Below are 25101 nucleotides of genomic sequence, written 5' to 3' on the forward strand. Positions count from 1 at the left end.
TGGACTCTCACTATTATGTGAGAGCCACTATGGACTGGACTCTCACTATTATGTGAGAGCCACTATGGACTGGACTTTCACAATATTATGTTAGATCCACTATGGACTGGACTTTCACAATATTATGTTAGACCCACTCGACGGCCATTGCTTCCGGTCACCCACATCTGATGTCCTCTTCAAGGTTTCTCATACTCATTTCCATTGACATCCCACTGGGTTGTGAGTTTTTCCTTGTCCTTATGTGGGATCTGAACCGAGGATGTCATTGTGGCTTGTGCATCCCTCTGAGACACGTGTGATTTAGGGCTCGATAAATAAACATTGATTGATTGATCGATTGATATTGTTGTTCTTGTTTACCATTCATATATGCAGTTAAGCGTGAGTAATTCGGCGCGGCCCCTTTAAGTGACCATCAAGAGATTTACTTAAAGCTTTATGTACAAAACCCACAACCAGTAAAGTTGGCATGTTGTGTAAATGCTAAATGAAAACAAAATATAATGATTTGCAAATCCTTTTCAGCTTATATTCAATTGAATAGACTGCAAAGACCATATTTAAATGTTCTAACTGGTAAACTCTATTTTTTGCAATATTAGCTCATTTGGAATTTGATGCCTGCCACATGTTTCTAAAAAGCTGGCACAAGTGGCAAAAGAGACTGAGAAAGTTGAGGAATGCTCATCAAAAACTTATTTGGAACGTCCCACAGATGAACAGGCTAATTAGGAACAGGTGGGTGCCATGATTGGGTATAAAAGCAGCTTCCACGAAATGCTCGGTCATTCACAAACAAGGATGGGGCGAGGGTCAACCACTTTGTGAGCAAATGTGTGAGCAAATTGTTTTAGAAAAACATTTCTCAACCAGCTATTGCAAGGAATTTAGGGATTTCACCATCTACTGTCCGTAAAATCATCAAAAAGTTCAGAGAATCTGGAGAAATCACTGCACGTAAGCGATGATAGTACGGACCTTCGATCCCTCAGGCAGTACTGCATCAAAAACCGACATCAGTGTGTAAAGGATATCACCACATGGGTTCAGGGACACTTCATGAAACCCACTATCAGTAACTAAAGTTTGTCACTACATCTGTAAGTGCAAGTTAAAACTCTACTATGCAAAACGAAAGCCATTTATCAACAACACCCAGGAACACCACCGGCTTCGCTGGGCCTGAGCTTATCTAAGATGGACTGATGCAAAGTATAAAGTGTTCTGTGGTCTGAAGAGTCCACATTTCAAATTGGATGGATGGATGAAGTTCCCAAACGTTTATTGAGTGTTGTGAAAAGAAACGGTGATGTAACACAGTGGTGAACATGCCCTTTCCCAACTACTTTACATGTGTTGCAGCCATGAAATTCTAAGTTAATTATGATTTGCAAAAAAATATAAAGTTTATGAGTTTGAACATGAAGCATCTTGTCTTTGTAGTGCATTCAACTGAATATGGGTTGAAAAGGATTAGCAAATCATTGTATTCTGTTTATATTTACATCTAACACAATTTCCCAACTCATATGGAAACGGGGTTTGTAAATCAATTATACTGGAACAAAGAGAACATTGTTGCGCTTGTCACACAAAAGCAAGACAACTTGAAATATTGTATCAAAACTAAGAGCAGAAGAATCATATTACAAACCCCAAAACCAGGAAAAATGGCACATTGTGTAAATGTTAAATAAAAACAGAATACAAAGATTTGCAAATCCTTTTCAATCATTTAGAGATTGATGTCAGTTTTTGATACAGTGCCGTCTGAGGGATCGAAGGTCACGGTCATTCAATGTTGGTTTCCGGCCATGCCGCTTAAGTGGAGTGATTTCTCCAGATTCTCTGAACCTTTTGATGATATTATGGAGCGAAGATGTTGAAATCCCTAAATTTCTTGCAATTACACTTTGAGAAACTTTGTTCTTAAACTGTTTGACTATTTGCTCACGCAGTTGTGGACAAAGGGGTGTACCTCGCCCCATCCTTTCTTGTGAAAGACTGAGCATTTTTTGGGAAGCTGTTTTTATACCCAATCATGGCAGCCACCTGTTCCCAATTAGCCTGCACACCTGTGAAATAAGTGTTTGATGAGCATTCCTCAACTATCGTGGGATCACACTCCTCAGCCTCCCCGGTAAGGTTTATTCAGGTGTACTGGAGAGGAGGCTACGTCGGATAGTCGAACCTCGGATTCAGGAGGAACAGTGTGGTTTTCGTCCCGGTCGTGGAACTGTGGACCAGCTCTATACTCTGGGCAGGGTTCTTGAGGGTGCATGGGAGTTTGCCCAACCAGTCTACATGTGCTTTGTGGTCTTGGAGAAGGCATTTGATTGTTTCCCTCGGGAAGTCCTGTGGGGAGTGCTCAGAGAGTATGGGGTATCGGACTGTCTGATTGTGGCGGTCCGCTCCCTGTATGATCAGTGTCAGAGCTTGGTCCGCATTGCCGGCAGTAAGTCGGACACGTTTCCAGTGAGGGTTGGACTCCGCCAAGGCTGTCCTTTGTCACCGATTCTGTTCATAACTTTTATGGACAGAATTTCTAGGTGCAGTCAAGGCGTTAAGGGGTTCCGGTTTGGTGGCCGTGGGATTAAGTCTCTGCTTTTTGCAGATGATGTGGTCCTGATGGCTTCATCTGACCGGGATCTTCAGCTCTCACTGGATCAGTTCGCAGCAGAGTGTGAAGCGACCGGAATGAGAATCAGCACCTCCAAGTCCGAGTCCATGGTTCTCTCCCGGAAAAGGGTGGAGTGCCATCTCCGGGTTGGGGAGGAGACTCTGCCCCAAGTGGAGGAGTTCAAGTACCTAGGAGTCTTGTTTACGAGTGAGGGAAGAGTGGATGGTGAGATCGACAGGCGGATCGGTGCGGCGTCTTCAGTAATGCGGACACTGTATCGATCCGTTGTGGTGAAGAAGGAGCTGAGCCGGAAGGCAAAGCTCTCAATTTACCGGTCGATCTACGTTCCCATCCTCACCTATGGTCATGAGCTTTGGGTCATGACCGAAAGGATAAGATCACGGGTACAAGCGGCCGAAATAAGTTTCCTCCGCCGGGTGGCGGCTCTCCCTTAGAGATAGGGTGAGAAGCTCTGCCATCCGGGAGGAGCTCTAAGTAAACGTGCTGCTCCTCCACATGGAGAGGAGCCAGATGAGGGGGTTCGGGCATCTGGTCAGGATGCCACCCGAACGCCTCCCTAGGGAGGTGTTTAGGGCACGTCCAACCAGTAGGAGGCCACGGGGAAGACCCAGGACACGTTGGGAAGACCATGTCTCCCGGCTAGCCTGGGAACGCCTCGGGATCCCCTGGGAAGAGCTAGACGAAGTGGCTGGGGAGAGGGATGTCTGGGCTTCCCTGCTTAGGCTGCTGTCCCCGCGACCTGACCTTGGATAAGTGGAAGAAGATGGATGGATTAGCATTCCTCAACTTTATCAGTATTTATTGCCACCTTTCACAACTTCTTTGTCACGTGTCGCTGGCATCAAATTCTAAATTTAATGATTATTTGCAAAAAGTTTATGAGTTTGAACATCAAATATGTTGTCTTTGTAGCATATTCAACTGAATACGGGTTGAAAATGATTTGCAAATCATTGTATTCTGTTTATATTTACATCTAACACAATTTCCCAACTCATATGGAAACGGGGTTTGTAAGGTCATTTCCATTCACGTCCTGATTGTGTTGATGCAAACGTTGTGTTCAGGAAAGGCCACACGGACGCTGAGATCCAGGCCATATTTGCCAAGTACGACCACGACGGCGACCAGGAGCTGACGGAACACGACCATCAACAAATGCGAGACGACCTCGAGAAGGAGCGAGTGAGTAGACAGACAAGTTGAAGAGTATCCTAAAAGGCTGACATCGCCAACTACGGCGTCCCACTTCTTCCTTCTTTCTCGTCGGAAACGTACCTTTTAGGAGGACTTGGACCTGGAGCGCAATTCTCTGACCAGACCCTGCAGTGGGCGGAGCTTCCCGCGCACCCAGGAAGACTCGGAGGAGGACGACGACGAGGACAGCGGGCACAGCTCGCGTCGCCGGGGAAGCAGCTCGGGCGGCGTGTCCTACGAGGAATTCCAAGTGTGAGCGTTTGAACCTCGTCCCGTCTCGTTGTTTTAGCTTATCTGCCCTCAACCGCCGCGGCTTCCTCTCCCAGGCTGGTGAGACGCGTGGACAGGATGGAGCACTCCATCGGCAGCATCGTGTCCAAGATCGACGCCGTCATCGTCAAGCTGGAGACCATGGAGAGGGTGACGCACAAGCGGAGGGACGTGTTGGGGAGGCTGTTCGAGGGAGCGCTGGAGGTGAGTAAGATGGTCCGATAGTCATCAAACTCAGCATCAAGGGTTGGGATTGGGGGTTAAATCACCAAAAATTATTCCCGGGTGCGGCCACCGCTGCTGCTCACTGCTCCCCTCACCTCCCAGGGGGTGATCAAGGGTGATGGGTCAAATGCAGAGAATAATTTCGCCACACTGAGTGTGTGTGTGAGACAATCATTGGTACTTTAACTTTAAAATGTATTGCCATTTTTTATTAATTTGATGGGTATGTGGAGAGGCGGAGCCGACGGGCCGACGGCAGGGCAGGATACGCTTTGGCCCTGCTCAAGATGGCGGCCAGGAGGCGGAGAGTGCAGTGGAAAGAAGAGGCGGGGGGTGCCTGGAGCGACACTGCAGTAATCGAGTTAAGCTGCGTGCCTCACACACCGGTTCACCAAGAGTGTGTGTGACAATCAATCAATCAATCAATCAATGTTTACTTATATAGCCCTAAATCACTAGTGTCTCAAAGGGCTGCACAAACCACTACGACATCCTCGGTAGGCCCACATAAGGGCAAGGAAAACTCACACCCAGTGGGACGTCGGTGACAATGATGACTATGAGAACCTTGGAGAGGAGGAAAGCAATGGATGTCGAGCGGGTCCAACATGATACTGTGAAAGTTCAATCCATAATGGATCCAACACAGTCGCGAGAGTCCAGTCCAAAGCGGATCCAACACAGCAGCGAGAGTCCCGTTCAGAGCGGAGCCAGCAGGAAACCATCCCAAGCGGAGGCGGATCAGCAGCGCAGAGATGTCCCCAGCCGATACACAGGCAAGCAGTACATGGCCACCGGATCCCCTCAACAAGGGAGAGTGGGACATAGAAGAAAAAGAAAAGAAACGGCAGATCAACTGGTCATCATTGGTACTTTAACAATTAGCCTATCTCCTCACAGTATTTAAGAGGGGAGAAGGAGGAAAGATGAGGAGGAAGAGGTGGAGTGTCCGTAACACGGCAGGAGAGCAAGAAGCGACAAAAGACCGATCCAAGAATGAGCCCCAGAGGCAGCTGAAAAGCGGACCGAGACGAGCAGCGGAGGAGGAGCTGAAAAGCGACCCGATCGACATTGACGCCTTCACATTTGAAAAAATAAAAGAGTCAATCCTGCTCGACACGATGTCCGCTTTTCAGCTGTTGGTGTCGTCGTCCTCCTCTGGGGCTCATTCTTGGATCGGTCTTTCGTCGCTTCTTGCTCTCCTGCCGTGCTACGGACACTCCACCTCTTCCTTCCTCCCTTCTCCCCTCTTAAATACTGTGAGGAGAATTGTGAACAGGTGTGTGAGGCACGCACCTGATCTCGATTACTGCAGCGTCGCTCCAGGCACGCCCCGCCTCTTCGTTCCGCTGCATTCTCCGCCTCCTGGCCTCCATCTTGAGCAGAGCCAAAGCATATCCTGCCCCGCCGTCAGCCCGTCGGCTCCTCCTCTCACAGGGTAGTCTGCTGTAAAGTTAAGTACTGTAATTTAGACAAAAACATGTTTGGAAAATATGATAATTGTGTCATTGTGTAAACGAAAATTAAAAATCATGTTGGAGTTTGGGTGTTGGTGGAGGGAACAGTTATAAAGTCATCTAAAATAATTTGTGTTAAATAGGGGTGCAGATAAATATAACAACAGTATTATTCCATCTGCTCCTTTTTGATCATGGAAATGTATCCATTCATGCATCTTCCTCCACTTATCCGAGGTGGGGTCGCGAGGGCAGCAGCCTAAGCAGGGAAGCCCAGACTTCCCTCTCCCCAGCAACTTCGTCCAGCTCTTCCTGGGGGATCCCGAGGCGTTCCCAAGCCAGCCGGGAGACATAGTCTTCCCAACGTGTCCTGGGTCTTCCCCGTGGCCTCCTACCGGTTGGACGTGCCCTAAACACCTCCCTAGGGAGGTGTTCGGGTGGCATCCTGACCAGATGCCCGAACCACCTCATCTGGCTCCTCTCGATGTGAAGGAGCAGCGGCTTTACTTTGAGTTCCTCCCGGATGGCAGAGCTTCTCACCCTATCTCTAAGGGAGAGCCCCGCCACACGGCGGAGGAAACTCATTTCGGCCGCTTGTACCCGTGATCTTATCCTTTCGGTCATGACCCAAAGCTCATGACCATAGGTGAGGATGGGAACGTAGATCGACCGGTAAATTAAAAGCTTTACCTTCCGGCTCAGATCCTTCTTCACCACAACGGATCGATACAGCGTCTGCATTACTGAAGACGCCGCACCGATCCGCCTGTCGATCTCACCATCCACTCTTCCCCCACTCGTGAACAAGACTCCTAGGTACTTGAACTCCTCCACTTGGGGCAGGGTCTCCTCCACAACCCGGAAATGGCACTCCACTCTTTTCCGGGCAAGAACCACGGACTCGGACTTGGAGGTGCTGATTCTCATTCCGGTCGCTTCACACTCGGCTGCGAACCGATCCAGTGAGAGCTGAAAATCCCGGCCAACCTTTATAAATAAAGGTTTATAAAAAAAAAAAAAAAAAAGTGCAGTCAATCATGTGACCGCCTGGCTCTGTTTGATTGGTGAAACGGAGTCAAACGTCACCAGTGACTGCATTTCATTAGTGAAACAGAGTCAAACGTCACCAGTGACTGCATTTGATTGGTGAAACGGAGTCAAACGTCACCAGTGACTGCATTTGATTGGTGAAACGGAGTCAAACGTCACCAGTGACTGCATTTGATTGGTGAAACGGAGTCAAACGTCACCAGTGACTGCATTTGATTGGTGAAACGGAGTCAAACGTCACCAGTGACTGCATTTGATTGGTGAAACGGAGTCAAACCTCACCAGTGACTGCATTTGATTGGTGAAACGGAGTCAAACCTCACCAGTGACTGCATTTGATTGGGGAAACGGAGTCAAACGTCACCAGTGACTGCATTTGATTGGTGAAACGGAGTCAAACCTCACCAGTGACTGCATTTGATTGGGGAAACGGAGTCAAACGTCACCAGTGACTGCATTTGATTGGTGAAACGGAGTCAAACGTCGCCAGTGACTGCATTTGATTGGGGAAACGGAGTCAAACGTCACCAGTGACTGCATTTGATTGGTGAAACGCAGTCAAACCTCACCAGTGACTGCATTTGATTGGGGAAACGGAGTCAAACGTCACCAGTGACTGCATTTGATTGGTGAAACGCAGTCATGTGATGGATCCTACTTTGAAGGTCTGACTGACAAAACAAAACAAACAAAGCGTGCATTAACAGATCGATAAAAATCAGTAGCGAGTAGCGAGCTGAATGTAGATATATGGAGCGGAGTAAAAGTAGCGTTTCTTCTCTATGAATATACTCAAGTAAAAGTAAAAGTATGTTGCATTAAAACTACTCGTAGAAGTACAATTCATCCCAAAAGTTACTTAAGTAGATGTAATGGAGTAAATGTAGCGCGTTACTACCCACCTCTGAATGGGGGGGGAGTTTTTTTGGGGGATTGGTGCACTAATTGTAAGTGTTTGTGTTTTTTTATGTTGATTTAATAGAAGTGAAGTGAATTATATTTATAAAGCGCTTTTTCTCTAGTGACTCAAAGCGCTTTACATAGTGAAACCCAATATGTAAGTCTCATTTAAAGCAGTGTGGGTGGCACTGGGAGCAGGTGGGTAAAGGGTCTTGCCCAAGGACACAACGGCAGTGACTAGGATGTCCTAAGCGGGAATCGAACCTGGAACCTTCAAGTTGCTGGTACAGCCGCTCTACCAACCAGGACCGTCTTATATTCAGGGTCAACTCCTATTTGTGTCAACATGATGATAGCGGAGAGTGGTGAAGGATAACAAAATGTCATTACCAGGACGAGCGTCAAGGACGGGACACGGACCCCCACGGCGAGCAGGAGAGGCTGGTGAGAGAGGAGCTGGAGCGCTGGGAGTCGGACGATGTGGCCTCGCAGCTCGGCCACCCGCCTCCCGCCACGCCGGTCGGCCCGCGGCCACGCCCCTCCTCCTCTCTGTCCGCCGGCGACGCCCTGGACACGTGCGGTAACGGGATGGGACACGTATAACAATTCTTTAAAAAAAGTGTGCAACTTACAGTTCTTCCAACCGAGTGAAGATGTTGCCCAGAGTGGTCCAAGACTAAAAAAAAAAAAGACACTTAAAAAGAAACATTCCACTCAACAAATAAGACCAATTAAATTGTACATTTAATTACATTTCATGACAATGAGAATACTCACCTCCAATGCACTGAATGTACCCACCATTTTTTGTCTCTTTTATTATCCCTCACGTCACATAGGACACAAAAAAAATATATATATATGATGTATATATATATATATATATATATACACTGTATATACTTGATTAAATCTTAAAAGGCCTACTGAAAGCCACTACTAGCGACCACACAGTCTGATAGTTTATATATCAATGATGAAATATTAACATTGCAACACATGCCAATACGGCCGCTTTAGTTTACTAAATTGCAATTTTAAATTTTGCGCGAATTCTCCTGCTGAAAACGTTGCGGTATGATGACACGTGCGCGTGACGTCACGGATTGTAGCGGACATTTTGTTCCAGCACCGATCCCAGCTATAAGTCGTCTGCTTTAATCGCATAATTACACAGTATTCTGGACATCTGTGTTGCTGAATCTTTTGTAATTTGTTCAATTAATAATGGAGACGTCAAAGAAGAAAGATGTAGGTGGGAAGCGGTGTATTGGGGCGGCATGGCGTAGTGGGTAGAGCGGCCGTGCCAGAAACCTGAGGGTTGCGGGTTCGCTTCCCACCTATTGACATCCAAATGGCTGCCGTTGTGTCCTTGGGCAGGACAATTCAGCCTTTGCCCCCGGTGCCGCTCACACTGGTGAATGAATGATGAATGAATGATAGGTGGTGGTCGGAGGGGCCGTAGGCGCAAACTGGCAGCCACGCTTCCGTCAGTCTACCCCAGGGCAGCTGTGGCTACAGATATAGCTTACCACCACTAGGTGTGAATGAATGATGGGTTCCCACTTCTCTGTGAGCGCTTTGAGTATCTAACAATAGAAAAGCGCGACATAAATTTAATCCATTATTATTATTATTATTGCGGCCGCCTTTAGCAACACAAACACAGCCGGTGTTTCCTTGTTTACATTCCCGAAAGATGACGGTGAAGCTTTACTATGGAACAGAGCGGTCAAGCGAACATGGTTCATTACCACATGTCAACCGGCAGGTTTCGGTGAGAAAATTGTGGTAATAAGTCGGCTCTTACCGTGGACATGAGCGGAGAGCTTGCGTCATTCCTCGTGCACCTGTCAAAGAGGCAGCTGCGGACTCGCTTGCCTCCTCCCACCGGCCGTCCCCGACCGTTGGATGCTTCCACCGTGGAGGAGGGGGAAAAAAAATAAATCTCAGCCCGGCCCCAACAGCTGCCTTCGCCTAGTCGAGAAAAGTGGCTTCCCTCGGAGACACTAGCGGTCACCACACCCGTGGCCACACCCCTCCGACTCTCAGGTTGTACAGGTACGACCATATAATCTCACTAAAACACTAGTAACACAATAAGCAGATATGGGATTTTCCAGAATTATCCTAGTAAATGTGTCTAATTACGTCTGAATCGCTCTGCCGTCTAGTTTTCTTTTTCCTAGTCCCTCACTCTCCCTTTCCTCATCCACAAATCTTTCATCCTCGCTCAAATTAATGGGGAAATTGTCGCTTTCTCGGTCCGAATCGCTCTAGCTGCTGGTGGCCATGATTGTAAACAATGTGAGGATGTGAGGAGCTCCACAACCCATGACATCACGCGCACATCGTCTGTTACTTCCGGTACAGGCAAGGCTTTTTTATTAGCGACCAAAAGTTGCGAACTTTATCGTGGATGTTCTCTACTAAATCCTTTCAGCAAAAATATGGCAATATGGCGAAATGATCAAGTATGACACATAGAATGGACCTGCTATCCCCGTTTAAATAAGAACATCTCATTTCAGTAGGCCTTTAAAGTGAAGAAAATGAAGGAAGTGTGGTGTAGGTTTCGAGGAACAAAGAAGGGTTCGAAATAATTACAGGCTTCGAATATTACGAGTGTTAGAGCCACACTGAAATATATACTACAACTATATATATATAGTAAAAAATTGACAAGAAAATTAATCTCACAGCTATTAAATCCAAGTGTGAATAATGTCAAATACCATGAATTGATTAACGACTTAAACAAGTTGAAAAACTTATTGGGGTGTTACCATTTAGTGGTCAATTGTAGGGAATATGTACTGTACTGTGCAATCTACTAATACAACTTTCAATCAATCAAAGGAATAATAAAGTCGAATAAAAATCCTTAATGTTATGGGAAAAAAAAATGCTGTATTGCAAGAAAAAGTCATAATGTTATGTGAAGAACTCTCAATACGAAGGGAAAATGTGTGTTATGAACAAAATTGCATGAAAATCTTGTCATTTTAAATGAAAAATCGCATTACAAGAAACAGTTGTGACTACAGATGTCCGATAATGGTACTTTTATTGTCTAACTCTTAATGACCGATTCTGATATCAACCGATACCAATATATACAGTCGTGGAATGAACACATTATTATGCCTAATTTTGTTGTGATCCCCCGCTGGATGCATTAAACAATGTAACAAGGTTTTCCAAAATAAATCAATTCAAGTTATGGAAAAAAATGCCAACATGGCACTGCCATATTTATTATTGAAGTCACAAAGTTCTTTTTTTTTTTTTAACATGCCTCAAAACAGCAGCTTGGAATTTGGGACATGCTCTCCCTGAAAGAGCATGAGGAGGTTGAGGTGGGCAGGGTTTGGGGGGGTGTATAATGTAGCGTCCCGGAAGAGTTAGTGCTGCCAGGGGTAGTGGGTATTTGTTTTGTTGTGTTTATGTTGTGTTACGGTGCGGATGTTCTCCCGAAATGTGTTTGTCATTTTTGTTTGGTGTGGGTTCACAGTGTGGCGCATATTTGTAACAGTGCTAAAGTTTTTTATACGGCCACCCTCAGTGTGACATGTATGGCTGTTGACCAAGTATGCTTTGCATTCACTTTGTGTGAAAAGATGTAGATATTATGTGATTGGGCCGGCGTGTAAAGGTAGTGTCTTTAAGGCACGCCTCCAATATTGTTGTCTGGGTGGAAATCGGGAATAATTCGGGTACATGGTTGCCCCGGGAGGGGGACTGAAATTCGGGAGTCTCCCGGGAATGTCGGGAAGGTTGAAACCGATACCGATAATTTTCGATATACATTTTAAAGCATTTATCTGCCGATAATATCGTCAGTCCGATATTATCGGACATCTCTAGTTGTAATGTCATGTAAAAAAAAAAAAAAAAATGCAATATTACACAAAAAAGTCGGAATGCCATGTGAAAAAAAATCTAAATAATATAAGAAAAAGTTATGTTCCGTGAAGATGATGGCAGAATGACAAAGAAATTGTTGTAATGTTACGTGAAGAAAACCGCGGTATTGTATGAAAAACCTGTGGTTAAAAGAAAAAAGTTGGGTTGTGTAAAGAATTGCAAATTACACAAAATAATGGTAATGTTACGTGAAATTCACAGCGTGCTACACGAGAAAGGCATGATCTTAAGTAAAAAATAGCAGTATTACGAAAAAAAGTCAATGTAATGTGAAAAAATGTCAACTCGACGTGAAAAACGTGTATTACGTGGAAAAATCGCAGTGTTACAAGAAAAAGTTGCGTTATGTAAAAAATTGAAAATCACACAAAAAAAATAATCTCAATGTGTTAAATACACAATGTAATACACCGGAAAGGATGCCCTGACGTAGGATCTGAGCCGAGGATGTCGTTGTGGCTTGTGCAGCCCTTTGAGACATTTGTGATTAAGGGCTATATAAATTAAGTTTGATTGATTGATTGATCTTATGTGAAAAATAGCAGTATTACGAGAAAAAGTCAATGCAATGTGAAAACATTTCAGTTCTACGTGAAAAATGTGTAATATTACGTGGAAAATCGCAGCGTTACATGAAAATCTTGTAATGTTAAATGCTATGTCGCAGTATTTACAGAAAAAATCATAAGGTTATGTGAAAAAATGGCAACATTACAAGAAAGTCTAAATGTTATTTGAAACTAATTGCAATGTTACACAAAAAAGTCGTAATATTATGTAAATTAAAGAAATAGCAATTGTATAGGAAAAAGTAATGTGTGAAAAATTGCAATATTGCAAAACAAATCTTGTGTGGAGAAATTCCATTTGTACATAAAAAATGTGAAAAACTGCAGTATAACATGAAAATCTTGTATTATATGAAACATTGCAGTATTACTAGAAAAACTTGTGTGATAAAAAAACAAGAAAGAAAGTCTGACTGAAAATAGTTGCAATATTACACAAAAAAATCGTAATGTTATGTGAGAACAAATTGCATTACATGAAAAAGTTATATTATGTGAAAAATAGCAGTATTACAAGAAAGACCATTTAATGTGAAAGAAAATGCAATGAAAAATGTTATTTAAAAAAATAGCAGTAATACAAGAAAGTCTTAATGTTATTTGAAACTAATTGCAATGTTACGCAAAAACGTTGTAAGGTTATTTGAAAAGAAATCGCAATATTACAAAAAAAAAATCACAATATTGTGTGAAAAATTGCAATATTACTAGAAAAAAATATTTCAGGAGAAATTCCAATTGTACATGAAAAATTGTGTACTGTTACGTGAAAAACTGCAGTATTACATGAAAATCTTGTAATATTATATGACAAATTACTAGAAAAAGTATGTGATTTAAATTAAAAATGGCAGCATTACGAGAAAGTCTGACTGGTATTTGGAAATAGTTGCAATATTACACAACAAAGTCTTAATGTTATGTGAGAACAAATCACAATATTACATGAAAAAGTCACAATATGTGAAAAATTGCAGTTTTACAAGAAAGTCTTAATGTTATTTGAAACTAATTGCAATGTTTCACAAAAAAAGTTGCAAGGTTATTTGAAAAGAAATCGCAATATTACACAAAAAAATTCACAATACTGTGTGAAAAATTGCAATATTATAATCTTGTAATATTATTGGACTAATTACTAGAAAAACCTTTGTGATTTAAATTTAAAAAACAGGCAGCATTACAAGAAAGTCTGACTGGTATTTAAAAATAGTTGCAATATTACACAAAAAAGTCGTAATGTTATGTGAGAACAAATCACAATATTACATGAAAAAGTCATATGTGAAAAATGGCAGCATTAAAAGAAAGTCTTAATGTTATTTGAAACTAATTGCAATGTTACACAAAAACGTCGTAAGGTTATTTGAAAAGAAATCGCAATATTACACAAAAAAATTCTCAATATTGTGTGAAAAATTGCAATATTACAAGAAAAAAAATCATACGAGGAGAAATTCCAATTGTACAGCAAAAATTGTGTACTGTTACGTGAAAAACTGAAGTTTTAAACAAAAATCTTGTAATATTATATGACAAATTACTAGAAAAAGTATGTGATTTAAATTAAAAATGGCAGCATTACGAGAAAGTCTGACTGGTATTTGGAAATAGTTGCAATATTACACAAAAAAGTCGTAATGTTATGTGAGAACAAATCACAATATTACATGAAAAAGTCACAATATGTGAAAAATTGCAGTTTTACAAGAAAGTCTTAATGTTATTTGAAACTAATTGCAATGTTTCACAAATAAAGTTGCAAGGTTATTTGAAAAGAAATCGCAATATTACACAAAAAAATTCACAATACTATAATATTATAATCTTGTAATATTATTAGACTAATTACGAGAAAAACCTTTGTGATGTAAATGTAAAAAATAGCAGCATTACAAGAAAGTCTGACTGGTATTTAAAAATAGTTGCAATATTACACAAAAAGTCGTAATGTTATGTGAGAACAAATCACAATATTACATGAAAAAGTCATATGTGAAAAATGGCAGTAATACAAGAAAGTCTTAATGTTATTTGAAACTAATTGCAATGTTACACAAAAACGTCGTAAGGTTATTTGAAAAGAAATCGCAATATTACACAAAAAAATTCTCAATATTGTGGGAAAAATTGCAATATTACAAGAAAAAAAATCATACGAGGAGAAATTCCAATTGTACATGAAAAATTGTGTACTGTTATGTGAAAAACTGAAGTTTTAAACAAAAATCTTGTAATATCATATGACAAATTACTAGAAAAAGTATGTGATTTAAATTAAAAATGGCAGCATTACGAGAAAGTCTGACTGGTATTTGGAAATAGTTGCAATATTACACAAAAAAGTATTAATATTATGTGAGAACAAATCACAATATTACATGAAAAAGTCACAATATGTGAAAAATTGCAGTTTTACAAGAAAGTCTTAATGTTATTTGAAACTAATTGCAATGTTTCACAAAAAAAGTTGCAAGGTTATTTGAAAAGAAATCGCAATATTACACAAAAAAATTCACAATACTGTGTGAAAAATTGCAATATTATAATCTTGTAATATTATTGGACTAATTACTAGAAAAACCTTTGTGATTTAAATTTAAAAAACAGGCAGCATTACAAGAAAGTCTGACTGGTATTTAAAAATAGTTGCAATATTACACAAAAAGTCGTAATGTTATGTGAGAACAAATCACAATATTACATGAAAAAGTCATATGTGAAAAATGGCAGTTTTACAAGAAAGTCTTAATGTTATTTGAAACTAATTGCAACGTTACACAAAAACGTCGTAAGGTTATTTGAAAAGAAATCGCAATATCACACAAAAAAATTCTCAATATTGTGTGAAAAATTGCAATATTACAAGAAAAAAAATCATACGAGGAGAAATTCCAATTGTACATGAAAAATTGTGTACTGTTACGTGAAAAACTGAAGTTTTAAACAAAAATCTTGCAATATTATATGACAAATTACTAGAAAAAGTATGTGATTTAAATTAAAAAATGGCAACATTACAAGAAAGTCTGACTGGTATTTGGAAATAGTTGCAATATTACACAAAAAAGTCTTAATGTTATGTGAGAACAAATCACAATATTACATGAAAAAGTCACAATATGTGAAAAATAGCAGTATTACAAGTAAAAGTCAATTTAATTTGAAAAAAAAAAATGCAATTCTGTATGGAAAATGTTTGATATGTGAAAAATGGCGGCATTACAAGAAAGTCTTAATGTTATTTGAAAGTCATTGCAAAGTTACACGAAAAAGTTGTAAGGTTATGTGAAAAGAAATCACAATATTACACCAAAAAAAATTCACAATATTGTGTGGTAAAATTGTGATATTACTAGAAAAACTTATGTGATTTAAAAATAAAATGACAGCATAATGAGAAAGTCTGACTGGTATTTGGAAATAGTTGCAATATTACACAAAAAAAGTCGTAATGTTATCCATCCATCCATCCATTTCCTACCGCTTATTCCCTTTTTGGGGTTGCGGGGGGCGCTGGCGCCTATCTCAGCTACAATCGGGCGGAAGGCTGGGTACACCCTGGACAAGTCGCCACAACATTCACACTCACATTCACACACTAGGGCCAATTTAGTGTTGCCAATCAACCTATCCCCAGGTGCATGTCTTTGGAAGTGGGAGGAAGCCGGAGTACCCGGAGGGAACCCACGCATTCACGGGGAGAACATGCAAACTCCACACAGAAAGATCCCGGGCCTGGATTTGAACCCAGGACTGCAGGACCTTCGTATTGTGAGGCAGACGCACTAACCCCTCTGCCACCGTGAAGCCCAAGTAATGTTATGTGAGAACAAATCGCAATATTACATGAAAAAGTCACAATTTTTTGAAAAATAGCAGTTTTACAAGAAAGTGTTAATGTTATTTGAAATAATTGCAATATTACACAAAAAAAATTCTAAGGTTATGTGAAAATAAATTGCAATATTATGCAAAAAAAATCCACAATATTGTGTGAAAAATTGCAATATTACAAGAAAAAATAATTTGAAGAGAAATTCCAATTTTTCATCAAAAATTGTGTACTATTGTGTAAATAGTACACAATTTTTGTGTACTATTTTACAGAATAGTACACAATTTTTGATGTAAAATTATTTTGTATTGTTTTTTAAAAAAAAATAAACAATACAAAAACTGCAGTTTTACACAAAAATCTTGTAATATATGACAAATTACTAGAAAGACTTATGTGATTTAAATTTAAAAAATGGCAACAGTACAAGAAAGTCTGACTGGTATTTGAAAATAGTTGCAATAGGAGCTGAGCCGGAAGGCAAAGCTCTCAATTTACCGGTCGATCTACGTTCCCATCCTCACCTATGGTCATGAGCTTTGAGTCATGACCGAAAGGACAAGATCACGGGTACAAGCGGCCGAAATGAGTTTCCTCCGCCGTGTGGCGGGGCTCTCCCTTAGAGATAGGGTGAGAAGCTCTGCCATCCGGGAGGAACTCATAGTAAAGCTGCTGCTCCTCCACATGGAGAGGAGCCAGATGAGGTGGTTCAGGCATCTGGTCAGGATGCCACCCGAACGCCTCCCTAGGGAGGTGTTTTGGGCACGTCCAACCGGTAGGAGGCCACGGGGAAGACCCAGGACACGTTGGGAAGACTATGTCTCCCGGCTGGCCTGGGAACGCCTCGGGATCCCCCGGGAAGAGCTAGACGAAGTGGCTGGGGAGAGGGAAGTCTGGGTTTCCCTGCTTAGGCTGCTGCCCCCGCGACCCGACCTCGGATAAGCGGAAGCTGATGGATGGATGGATGGATGCAATATTACACAAAAAAGTCGTAATGTTATGTTATGTGAGAAGAAATCACATTACATGAAAAAGTCACAATATGTGAAAAATTCAATTTATGTGAAACAGGAAAATTGAAAAATGCCAAATTAATGTGGTTGTGGCTTGTGCAGCCCTTTGAGACACTTGTGATTGAGGGCTATATAAAGTGTGGTGTAAAAGTATTTGGTGTGAAGTGAAGTGAATTATATTTATATAGCGCTTTTCTCTAGTGACTCAAAGCACTTTACATAGTGAAACCCAATATCTAAGTTACATTTAAACCAGTGTGGGTGGCACTGGGAGCAGGTGGGTAAAGTGTCTTGCCCAAGGACACAACGGCAGTGACTAGGATGGCGGAAGCGGGAATCGAACCTGCAACCCTTTAAGTTGCTGGCGCGGCCACTCTACCAACCGAGCTATGCCGGTTGTGGTTCTCTCACTCCTTTGGTAGCCAACATGGGCTGTGAGAATCCCAAAAACCCGCTTTGCTGAGTGCAGAAAGGCGGCGGCACATGTTTTTGCAAGAGATGACACGCTGGCCGTCACATGTGCCGACACTTCATTTTACTCAGCTTTGTTACACAGTAGTAACAAGTACAAGTGGTAACAAGTACAAGAGGTAACAAGTACAAGTAGTAACAAGTACAAGTGGTAACAAGTACAAGTGGTAACAAGTACAAGTGGTAACAAGTACAAGTGGTAACAAGTACAAGTAGTAACAAGTACAAGTAGTAACAAGTACAAGTAGTAACAAGTACAAGTGGTAACAAGTACAAGTAGTAACAAGTACAAGTAGTAACAAGTACAAGTAGTAACAAGTACAAGTAGTAACAAGTACAAGTAGTAACAAGTACAAGTAGTAACAAGTACAAGTAGTAACAAGTACAAGAAGTAACAAGTACAAGTAGTAACAAGTACAAGTGGTAACAAGTACAAGTAGTAACAAGTACAAGTAGTAACAAGTACAAGAGGTAACAAGTACAAGTGGTAACAAGTACAAGTGGTAACAAGTACAAGTAGTAACAAGTACAAGTAGTAACAAGTACAAGAGGTAACAAGTACAAGTGGTAACAAGTACAAGTGGTAACAAGTACAAGTAGTAACAAGTACAAGTAGTAACAAGTACAAGTAGTAACAAGTACAAGTAGTAACAAGTACAAGTAGTAACAAGTACAAGAGGTAACAAGTACAAGTAGTAACAAGTACAAGTAGTAACAAGTACAAGTGGTAACAAGTACAAGTAGTAACAAGTACAAGTAGTAACAAGTACAAGTAGTAACAAGTACAAGTAGTAACAAGTACAAGTAGTAACAAGTACAAGAGGTAACAAGTACAAGTAGTAACAAGTACAAGTGGTAACAAGTACAAGTGGTAACAAGTACAAGTAGTAACAAGTGCAGTTAAGCTTGAAATTAAATGGCGCGTCATCGCTTTATGAGACAAATTGTAACTTGAAACAAACTTCAACTCGGAGTGCAGCTAGCGTGCATTTCTTATTTCCTCCTGTGCCTTCATGTTTTATTACCTCTGCCCTTTTTTTTAATCTGTTTACCAAATAAAAGGGTTATCAAAAATGTTACTTTGTGCTTTTTCCTCCTGGAAACAAAGACCACTTTGATGTTGACATCGGGGGGAAGAATTGAACTTGAGATGTGAAGCCAATCTGTGATGTTCCATGCAGACTGAGAGATATGTCAAGACTTGATTTCTTACAATTGTGATGATCTTGGTTTACTGGTTTTGAAATGTTCTGAGATTTTCAATTCCAGGTTTTCACAAATCATCAGAACAATATCAAAGGGGAGCTTAAAATATCGTAAGTTGCATGTTATGAGCCTGTGTCGTATTACAGTCCATCCGGAAAGTATTCACAGCGCTTCACTTTTTCCACATTTTGTCATGTTGCAGCCTTTTTCCATTTTTGTCCTCAAAATTCTACACACAATTACCTGATATAGACAAGGTGAAAAGTTATTTTCTAAATTTTGCAATTGTAATAAAAATAAAATATGTATCATAACAAAAGCAGTGATATTGAAAAAAATGGATAGATGTTGATAGTCCAACTTATACTGACTGGTATATACACATAATACATACTTTTTTTTTTAGATATATACACAGTAGTTCTAGCTATTAGGCTGTTGTAGTTTTTTAATTCATTTTTACTATCTTATTTTTTCTTAAATACACTGTAGCACTTTGAGGTTGTTTGCTCAATGTAAAGTGCTTTCTAGAAAATAAAATCTAGTATTATTATTATTGTTTGTAGAATTTTTGGGAAAAAAGGAATTTATTCCATTTAGTAATAAAAATGTAGCATAAAATATGTGGAAAAAATGAAGCGCTGTAAATATAATGTACAGAAAAAAACCAAAACATTATATATAAAAAAGAGTTGGATTGAAATTGTTCTGTATATTTGCAAATATTCACTGTTGAAGTCTCCTCCCAGGACAAAGCTACAAACTATGGGGGACCGGGATTTCTGCTCTGCCGCTCCCAGTCTGTGGAACGCTCTCCCTGACCACCTGAGGGAACCACAGACTGTGGATGCTTTTTTAACAAGGCTTAAAAACCCTTTTTAAAAGAGCCTTTTTTTTTTTACATATATGCATACTAGTTCTAGCTATTACGCTGTTCTAATTTTTATTTTTACTATCTTTTTATTTTATTTTTTAATACACTGGAGCACTTTGAGGTTTTTTGCTCAATGCCAAGGGCTTTTTACAAATAAAATCTATTATTATTATTGTTTGTAGAATTTTGAATGAATTTATTCCATTATGGAATAAAACTGTAACATGAAAAAATGTGGAAAAAATGAAGTGCAGTAAATACTTTCCGAATGGATATATAACGTACAGAAAAAAATTAAAACAATAAAAAAAAACCCAAAAAGAGTTGGATTTAAATTTTACTGTACAATTGCAAATATTCACTGTTGAAGTCAATACATCATGCAAACGTTTAGTCTAACTCTAAAACAGAAAGGATCTAATATATAAATAACCCCTTTGAACACAAACCTGCTAGGAACTTTGCGTAGCATTTCCCAGTAAGTTAGCGACTGGGACTAACATTTCAAGTGAACTTCTTAATGTAGCGAAGCTTCAGGTAGGAAATGAGCAAGAACGCCAACAACATGACGGTTAAAGCCAGGTGGTTCTCCCACAAGCCCCAGGTGGTGTACTCTATCCCCAGATAGTCCAGGTACTGCTCGCCCGTACATCTGGAAGAACACAAGTCACACTGGTTGGTCCTCCACCTCCATTTTTGTTCCTAATAAAAGTTGTCTGGCGTCATGCAGGACAGTAATGTCACTGAAGAAAAACTCATTTATTTAAGAACGATTCAATGTAAACATTATTTTTCCTCAAAAGTGAGCAAAGAAAACTACGTAAACAAATACCAAGAAAACAAGAATTAGGAAAAAAAAAACACAACCTTCGACTTCGGCACAAGGTTATGTTTTGACAGAAGTTTGTTGCAAATTTAAAATCGGGTGTTTAGTCTTCACTTTTATTAGCAGCAAAAAAGTGACGTTAATTAGCTAGCTTGCTAATTATAGCAAATATGACGACCTTTTCCAAATTTTAAATCAGGCTCTACATGTGGTATTCACTTTTATTATAAGCAAAAAAAAAAATTTTTTCCCAAAAAATTCCGCGTTTTTCCCAAAATTCCATAAAATTCCCATTAAAACGAATGGGACATTTTTTTAAAAAAAAGTTCCACAATTCCACACATTTTTCATCCGATTTAAACCGTTCCAACTCAAAAAATGTTCAGCCTGCTCAAAATTTTTTCAATCTTTTAAAAGCTGTCTGATGTCATACAGTGCAGTAATGTCATTGAAGAAAAACATGCCTTAATTACTTATTTTTTATAACTATTCAACGTAAACATCATTTTTTTTCTCAAATTTGAGCAAAGAAAAACTACGTAAACAAATACCAAAAAAACAAGAATTAGAAAAAATACCCACAACCTTTGACTTTAGCACAAGGTTATGTTTTGACAGAAGTTTGTTGCAAATTTAAAATCGGGCGTTTAGTCTTCACTTTTATTAACAGCAAAAAGTTATGTTAATTAGCTAGCTTGCTAATTATAGCAAATATGACGACCTTTTCCAAATTTTAATTTAGGCTCTACATGTAGTATTCACTTTTATTATAAGCACAAAAAAAATTACGTTTTCCAAAAAACTCCCACTTTTCCCCAAATTCAGTACAGTAATTAGCTAGCTTGTTAATTATAGCCAATATGACGACCTTTTCCAAATTTTAAATCAGGCTCTACATGTAGTATTCACTTTTATTATAAGCAAAATAAAAAAAAATTACCCAAAAATTCCTGTTTTTCCCCAAAATGAATGGGACATATTTTTTTTTAAGTTCCACAATTCCCCACATTTTGCAATCGATTTAAACCGTTCCGACTCAAAAAAATTTTTGTCTGTTCAAAATGTTAAGTTTTTTAAAAAGTCGTCTGTCATACAGTGCAGTAATGTCATTGAAGAAAAACTTGCCTTAATTACTTATTTTTTATAACTATTCAACGTAAACATCATTTTTTTCCTCAAATGTGAGCAAAGAAAAACTACGTAAACAAATACAGAGAAAATGAGAATAAAAAAAAACAATACAACATTTGACTTTAGCACAAGGTTATGTTTTGACACAAGTTTGTTGCAAATTTAAATTCGGGCGTTTAGTCTTCACTTTTATTAACAGCAAAAAGTGATGTTAATTAGCTAGCTTGCTAATTATAGCAAATATGACGACCTTTTCCAAATTTTAATTTAGGCTCTACATGTAGTATTCACTTTTATTATAAGCAAAAAAAAAATTACGTTTTCCAAAAAACTCCCACTTTTCCCCAAATTCAGTACAGTAATTAGCTAGCTTGCTAATTATAGCCAATATGACGACCTTTTCCAAATTTTAAATCAGGCTCTACATGTAGTATTCACTTTTATTATAAGCAAAATAAAAAAAAAATCCCCAAAAATTCCCGTTTTTCCCCAAAATGAATGGGACATATTTTTTTTTAAGTTCCACAATTCCCCACATTTTGCAATCGATTTAAACCGTTCCGACTCCAAAAAATTTTTGTCTGTTCAAAATGTTAAGTTTTTTAAAAAGTCGTCTGTCATACAGTGCAGTAATGTCATTGAAGAAAAACTTGCCTTCATTACTTATTTTTTATAACTATTCAACGTAAACATCATTTTTTTCCTCAAATGTGAGCAAAGAAAAACTACGTAAACAAATACAGAGAAAATGAGAATAAAAAAAAACAATACAACCTTTGACTTTAGCACAAGGTTATGTTTTGACACAAGTTTGTTGCAAATTTAAATTCGGGCGTTTAGTCTTCACTTTTACTAACAGCAAAAAGTGATGTTAATTAGCTAGCTTGCTAATTATAGCAAATATGACGACCTTTTCCAAATTTTAATTTAGGCTCTACATGTAGTATTCACTTTTATTATAAGCAAAAAAAAAAATTACGTTTTCCAAAAAACTCCCACTTTTCCCCAAATTCAGTACAGTAATTAGCTAGCTTGCTAATTATAGCCAATATGACGACCTTTTCCAAATTTTAAATCAGGCTCTACATGTAGTATTCACTTTTATTATAAGCAAAATAAAAAAAAAATCCCCCAAAATTCCCGTTTTTCCCCAAAATGAATGGGACATATTTTTTTTTAAGTTCCACAATTCCCCACATTTTGCAATCGATTTAAACCGTTCCGACTCAAAACATTTTTTGTCTGTTCAAAATGTTAAGTTTTTTAAAAAGTCGTCTGTCATACAGTGCAGTAATGTCATTGAAGAAAAACTTGCCTTAATTACTTATTTTTTATAACTATTCAACGTAAACATCATTTTTTTCCGCAAATGTGAGCAAAGAAAAACTACGTAAACAAATACAGAGAAAATGAGAATAAAAAAAAAACAATACAACCTTCGACTTTAGCACAAGGTTATGTTTTGACAGAAGTTTGTTGCAAATTTAAATTCGGGTGTTTAGTCTTCACTTTTATTAGCAGCAAAAAAGTGATATTAATTAGCTAGCTTGCTAATTATAGCAAATATGACAACCTTTTCCAAATTTTAAATCAGCCTCTACATGTAGTATTCACTTTTATTATAAGCAACAAAAAAAATTACGTTTTCGAAAAAAGTCCCACTTTTCCCCAAATTCCACAATTTCCATAAAATTCCCATTGGAACGAATGGGACATTTTTTTTTTTTAAAGTTCCACAATTTCCCACATTTTTCTTCCGATTTAAACCGTTCCAACTCCAAAAATGTTCAGCTTGTTCAAAATTTTTCTTTTTAAAAAAAAAAAAAAAAGTTGTCTGACATCATACATTGCAGTAATGTCATTGAATAAAAACGTGCCTTAATTACTTATTTTTTTTAATATCTATTTAATGTAAACAGGATTTGCATTTAACAACAATAACGTTCTAGCTAGCAAGTAATTACAGCTATTTATTTATTTTTTTTTTTATTTAACTTTTCTACGAAAATCTAAATATATGTTGCTAGTCAGTACGTTTACTAGAGAACTACCAACAGTATTTTACGTTACAGACTGTTACTTTACGTTAAAAGACTGTTAAATAATAGACATTTTTAAATTGATCTTAGCTAGCTAACTACTGACAACTACTTATGATCGTTGGAATGTACGACCAGGCTTTGAAGTTTTGAAAAACATGAACCAGTTAAGTTAGTTTTTGCTGTTTAAATATAAAACCGGTACTTAAAAATAAGAAATGTAGTTAATTAGCTAGCTAGCTAGTAGTCTCCTGATAGTTCCTTGATACTTCGTACAAAGTTTTCTAGAATGCAGAAGCTATTCGGTTAGTTTACTACGTCCATCTACTCGACCGGGGTTCAAACCTTTCTTCGTACTCACGTCAGTCCGACCGTGCTCATGGTGCTGCAGTTGGTGGCCACGGCGGACACGTTGGGCGTGGTGCCGGCCTCCTCGCAGAATTTCAAACCCACAAACTCGTTGATCTTCAAGGCCTGAATGTTCCCAAGTCCACAGTCAGAAAAAAAAAATGGGGGAGGAAAGGGGGCCGGGGCCTTGGAGTGGGGGACTTACCGCCAGGCCGTAGCGAGGAATACTGAAGTACTTGAGCCACGCCAGCCAGTCCATGATGCTCGGGAGGTTGACCAGGAGACCTGAGAAGATCTAGAAAAGTTCACTCTTAGTTCATGTGACCTAACAATGAAATGTGGATCCAAAAAGGTGACCATACTTTCCGGGCGATAAGCCGCTACCTTTTTCCAACGCTTTGAAGCTGGCGGCTTAAAAAATGGTGTCAATTTTCTTTGCTAACGGCCATAATCTTTTATACTCAACAAATATCTTTTATATCTTTTTGTAGCTGCGGACCGGTCAACGCTTGATAATTGGTCCCACGGCCTGGCGGGGGGGGAGATCTTTTTGATTTTTTTCTTTGTCATGAACAAGGGAGGTTTTTGTCATGAAAAAGTATATCCTGTGTTTTTTTTATGTTGATTTAATAAAAAAAAATTTTTTTTTAATTATAAAAATTATTCTCCCGGTACCAATCGAGCCACGGCCCGGTGGTTGGGGACCACTGTTTTATATCACGCCGACAGAGACACTGAAAAAGCGTGTTATTGTTTGTGCTATGACGCTGTCACGCCAAATTTCTTCCCCCCTACAAAACCCTTCCCCCCGGAAGAAATTTGGCGTGACAGCCCCTCTAATGCCTGAAGGACCCCAATGAGGGCGTGACAATACCAAGTTAGAAGACTCTTAAGGGTTACAGCCGCAAAAATAGCTTGAAAGGTTAGCATGCTGGAATGCTAATATTTTTTCCTCACCGTTATTTTTCACCAAAGACAATCAGCCAATTATAATGCTTTTAAAACAGGCAGCTGAGTGGGCTGCTTTAAGGTCCTTCCCCCCTTATTGGGGTCCTTCAAGCATTAGAGGGGCTGTCACGGCAAATTTCGTCCGGGGGGAAGGTTTTTGTAGGGGGG

The 25101-nt window shown here is 39.3% G+C and overlaps 2 protein-coding genes across 8 annotated transcripts in view; one reads left to right on the forward strand and one right to left on the reverse strand.

The window, feature by feature from the left end:
• pkd2 (polycystic kidney disease 2) overlaps nucleotides 1-18635 on the forward strand; it is a 46671-nt gene extending 28036 nt beyond the window's left edge. For 3 of the 7 annotated variants that reach the window (XM_061881041.1, XM_061881043.1, XM_061881044.1), the window contains exons 12-15: nucleotides 3712-3829; nucleotides 3930-4093; nucleotides 4168-4315; nucleotides 8137-18635. In XM_061881041.1, the coding sequence (XP_061737025.1) occupies nucleotides 3712-3829; nucleotides 3930-4093; nucleotides 4168-4315; nucleotides 8137-8346 (640 nt within the window). In that variant the 3' untranslated portion in view covers nucleotides 8347-18635. The remainder of the gene's footprint in view (nucleotides 1-3711; nucleotides 3830-3929; nucleotides 4094-4167; nucleotides 4316-8136) is intronic. The other 4 variants (XR_009803152.1, XR_009803154.1, XR_009803153.1 and 1 more) reach the window with 4 other exon arrangements.
• A 561-nt stretch (nucleotides 18636-19196) lies between these two features.
• Nucleotides 19197-25101, reverse strand: part of abcg2d (ATP binding cassette subfamily G member 2 (JR blood group)) — a 40140-nt gene continuing 34235 nt past the window's right edge. Inside the window, exons 13-15 of the mRNA XM_061881045.1 lie at nucleotides 24191-24280; nucleotides 23999-24111; nucleotides 19197-20293 (exon numbers count right to left, since the gene is read on the reverse strand). Of these exons, the coding sequence (XP_061737029.1) occupies nucleotides 20146-20293; nucleotides 23999-24111; nucleotides 24191-24280 (351 nt within the window). The 3' untranslated portion in view covers nucleotides 19197-20145. The remainder of the gene's footprint in view (nucleotides 20294-23998; nucleotides 24112-24190; nucleotides 24281-25101) is intronic.

This window comes from Nerophis ophidion, linkage group LG20 (genome assembly GCF_033978795.1).
Source record: "Nerophis ophidion isolate RoL-2023_Sa linkage group LG20, RoL_Noph_v1.0, whole genome shotgun sequence".
Lineage (NCBI taxonomy): Eukaryota > Metazoa > Chordata > Actinopteri > Syngnathiformes > Syngnathidae > Nerophis > Nerophis ophidion.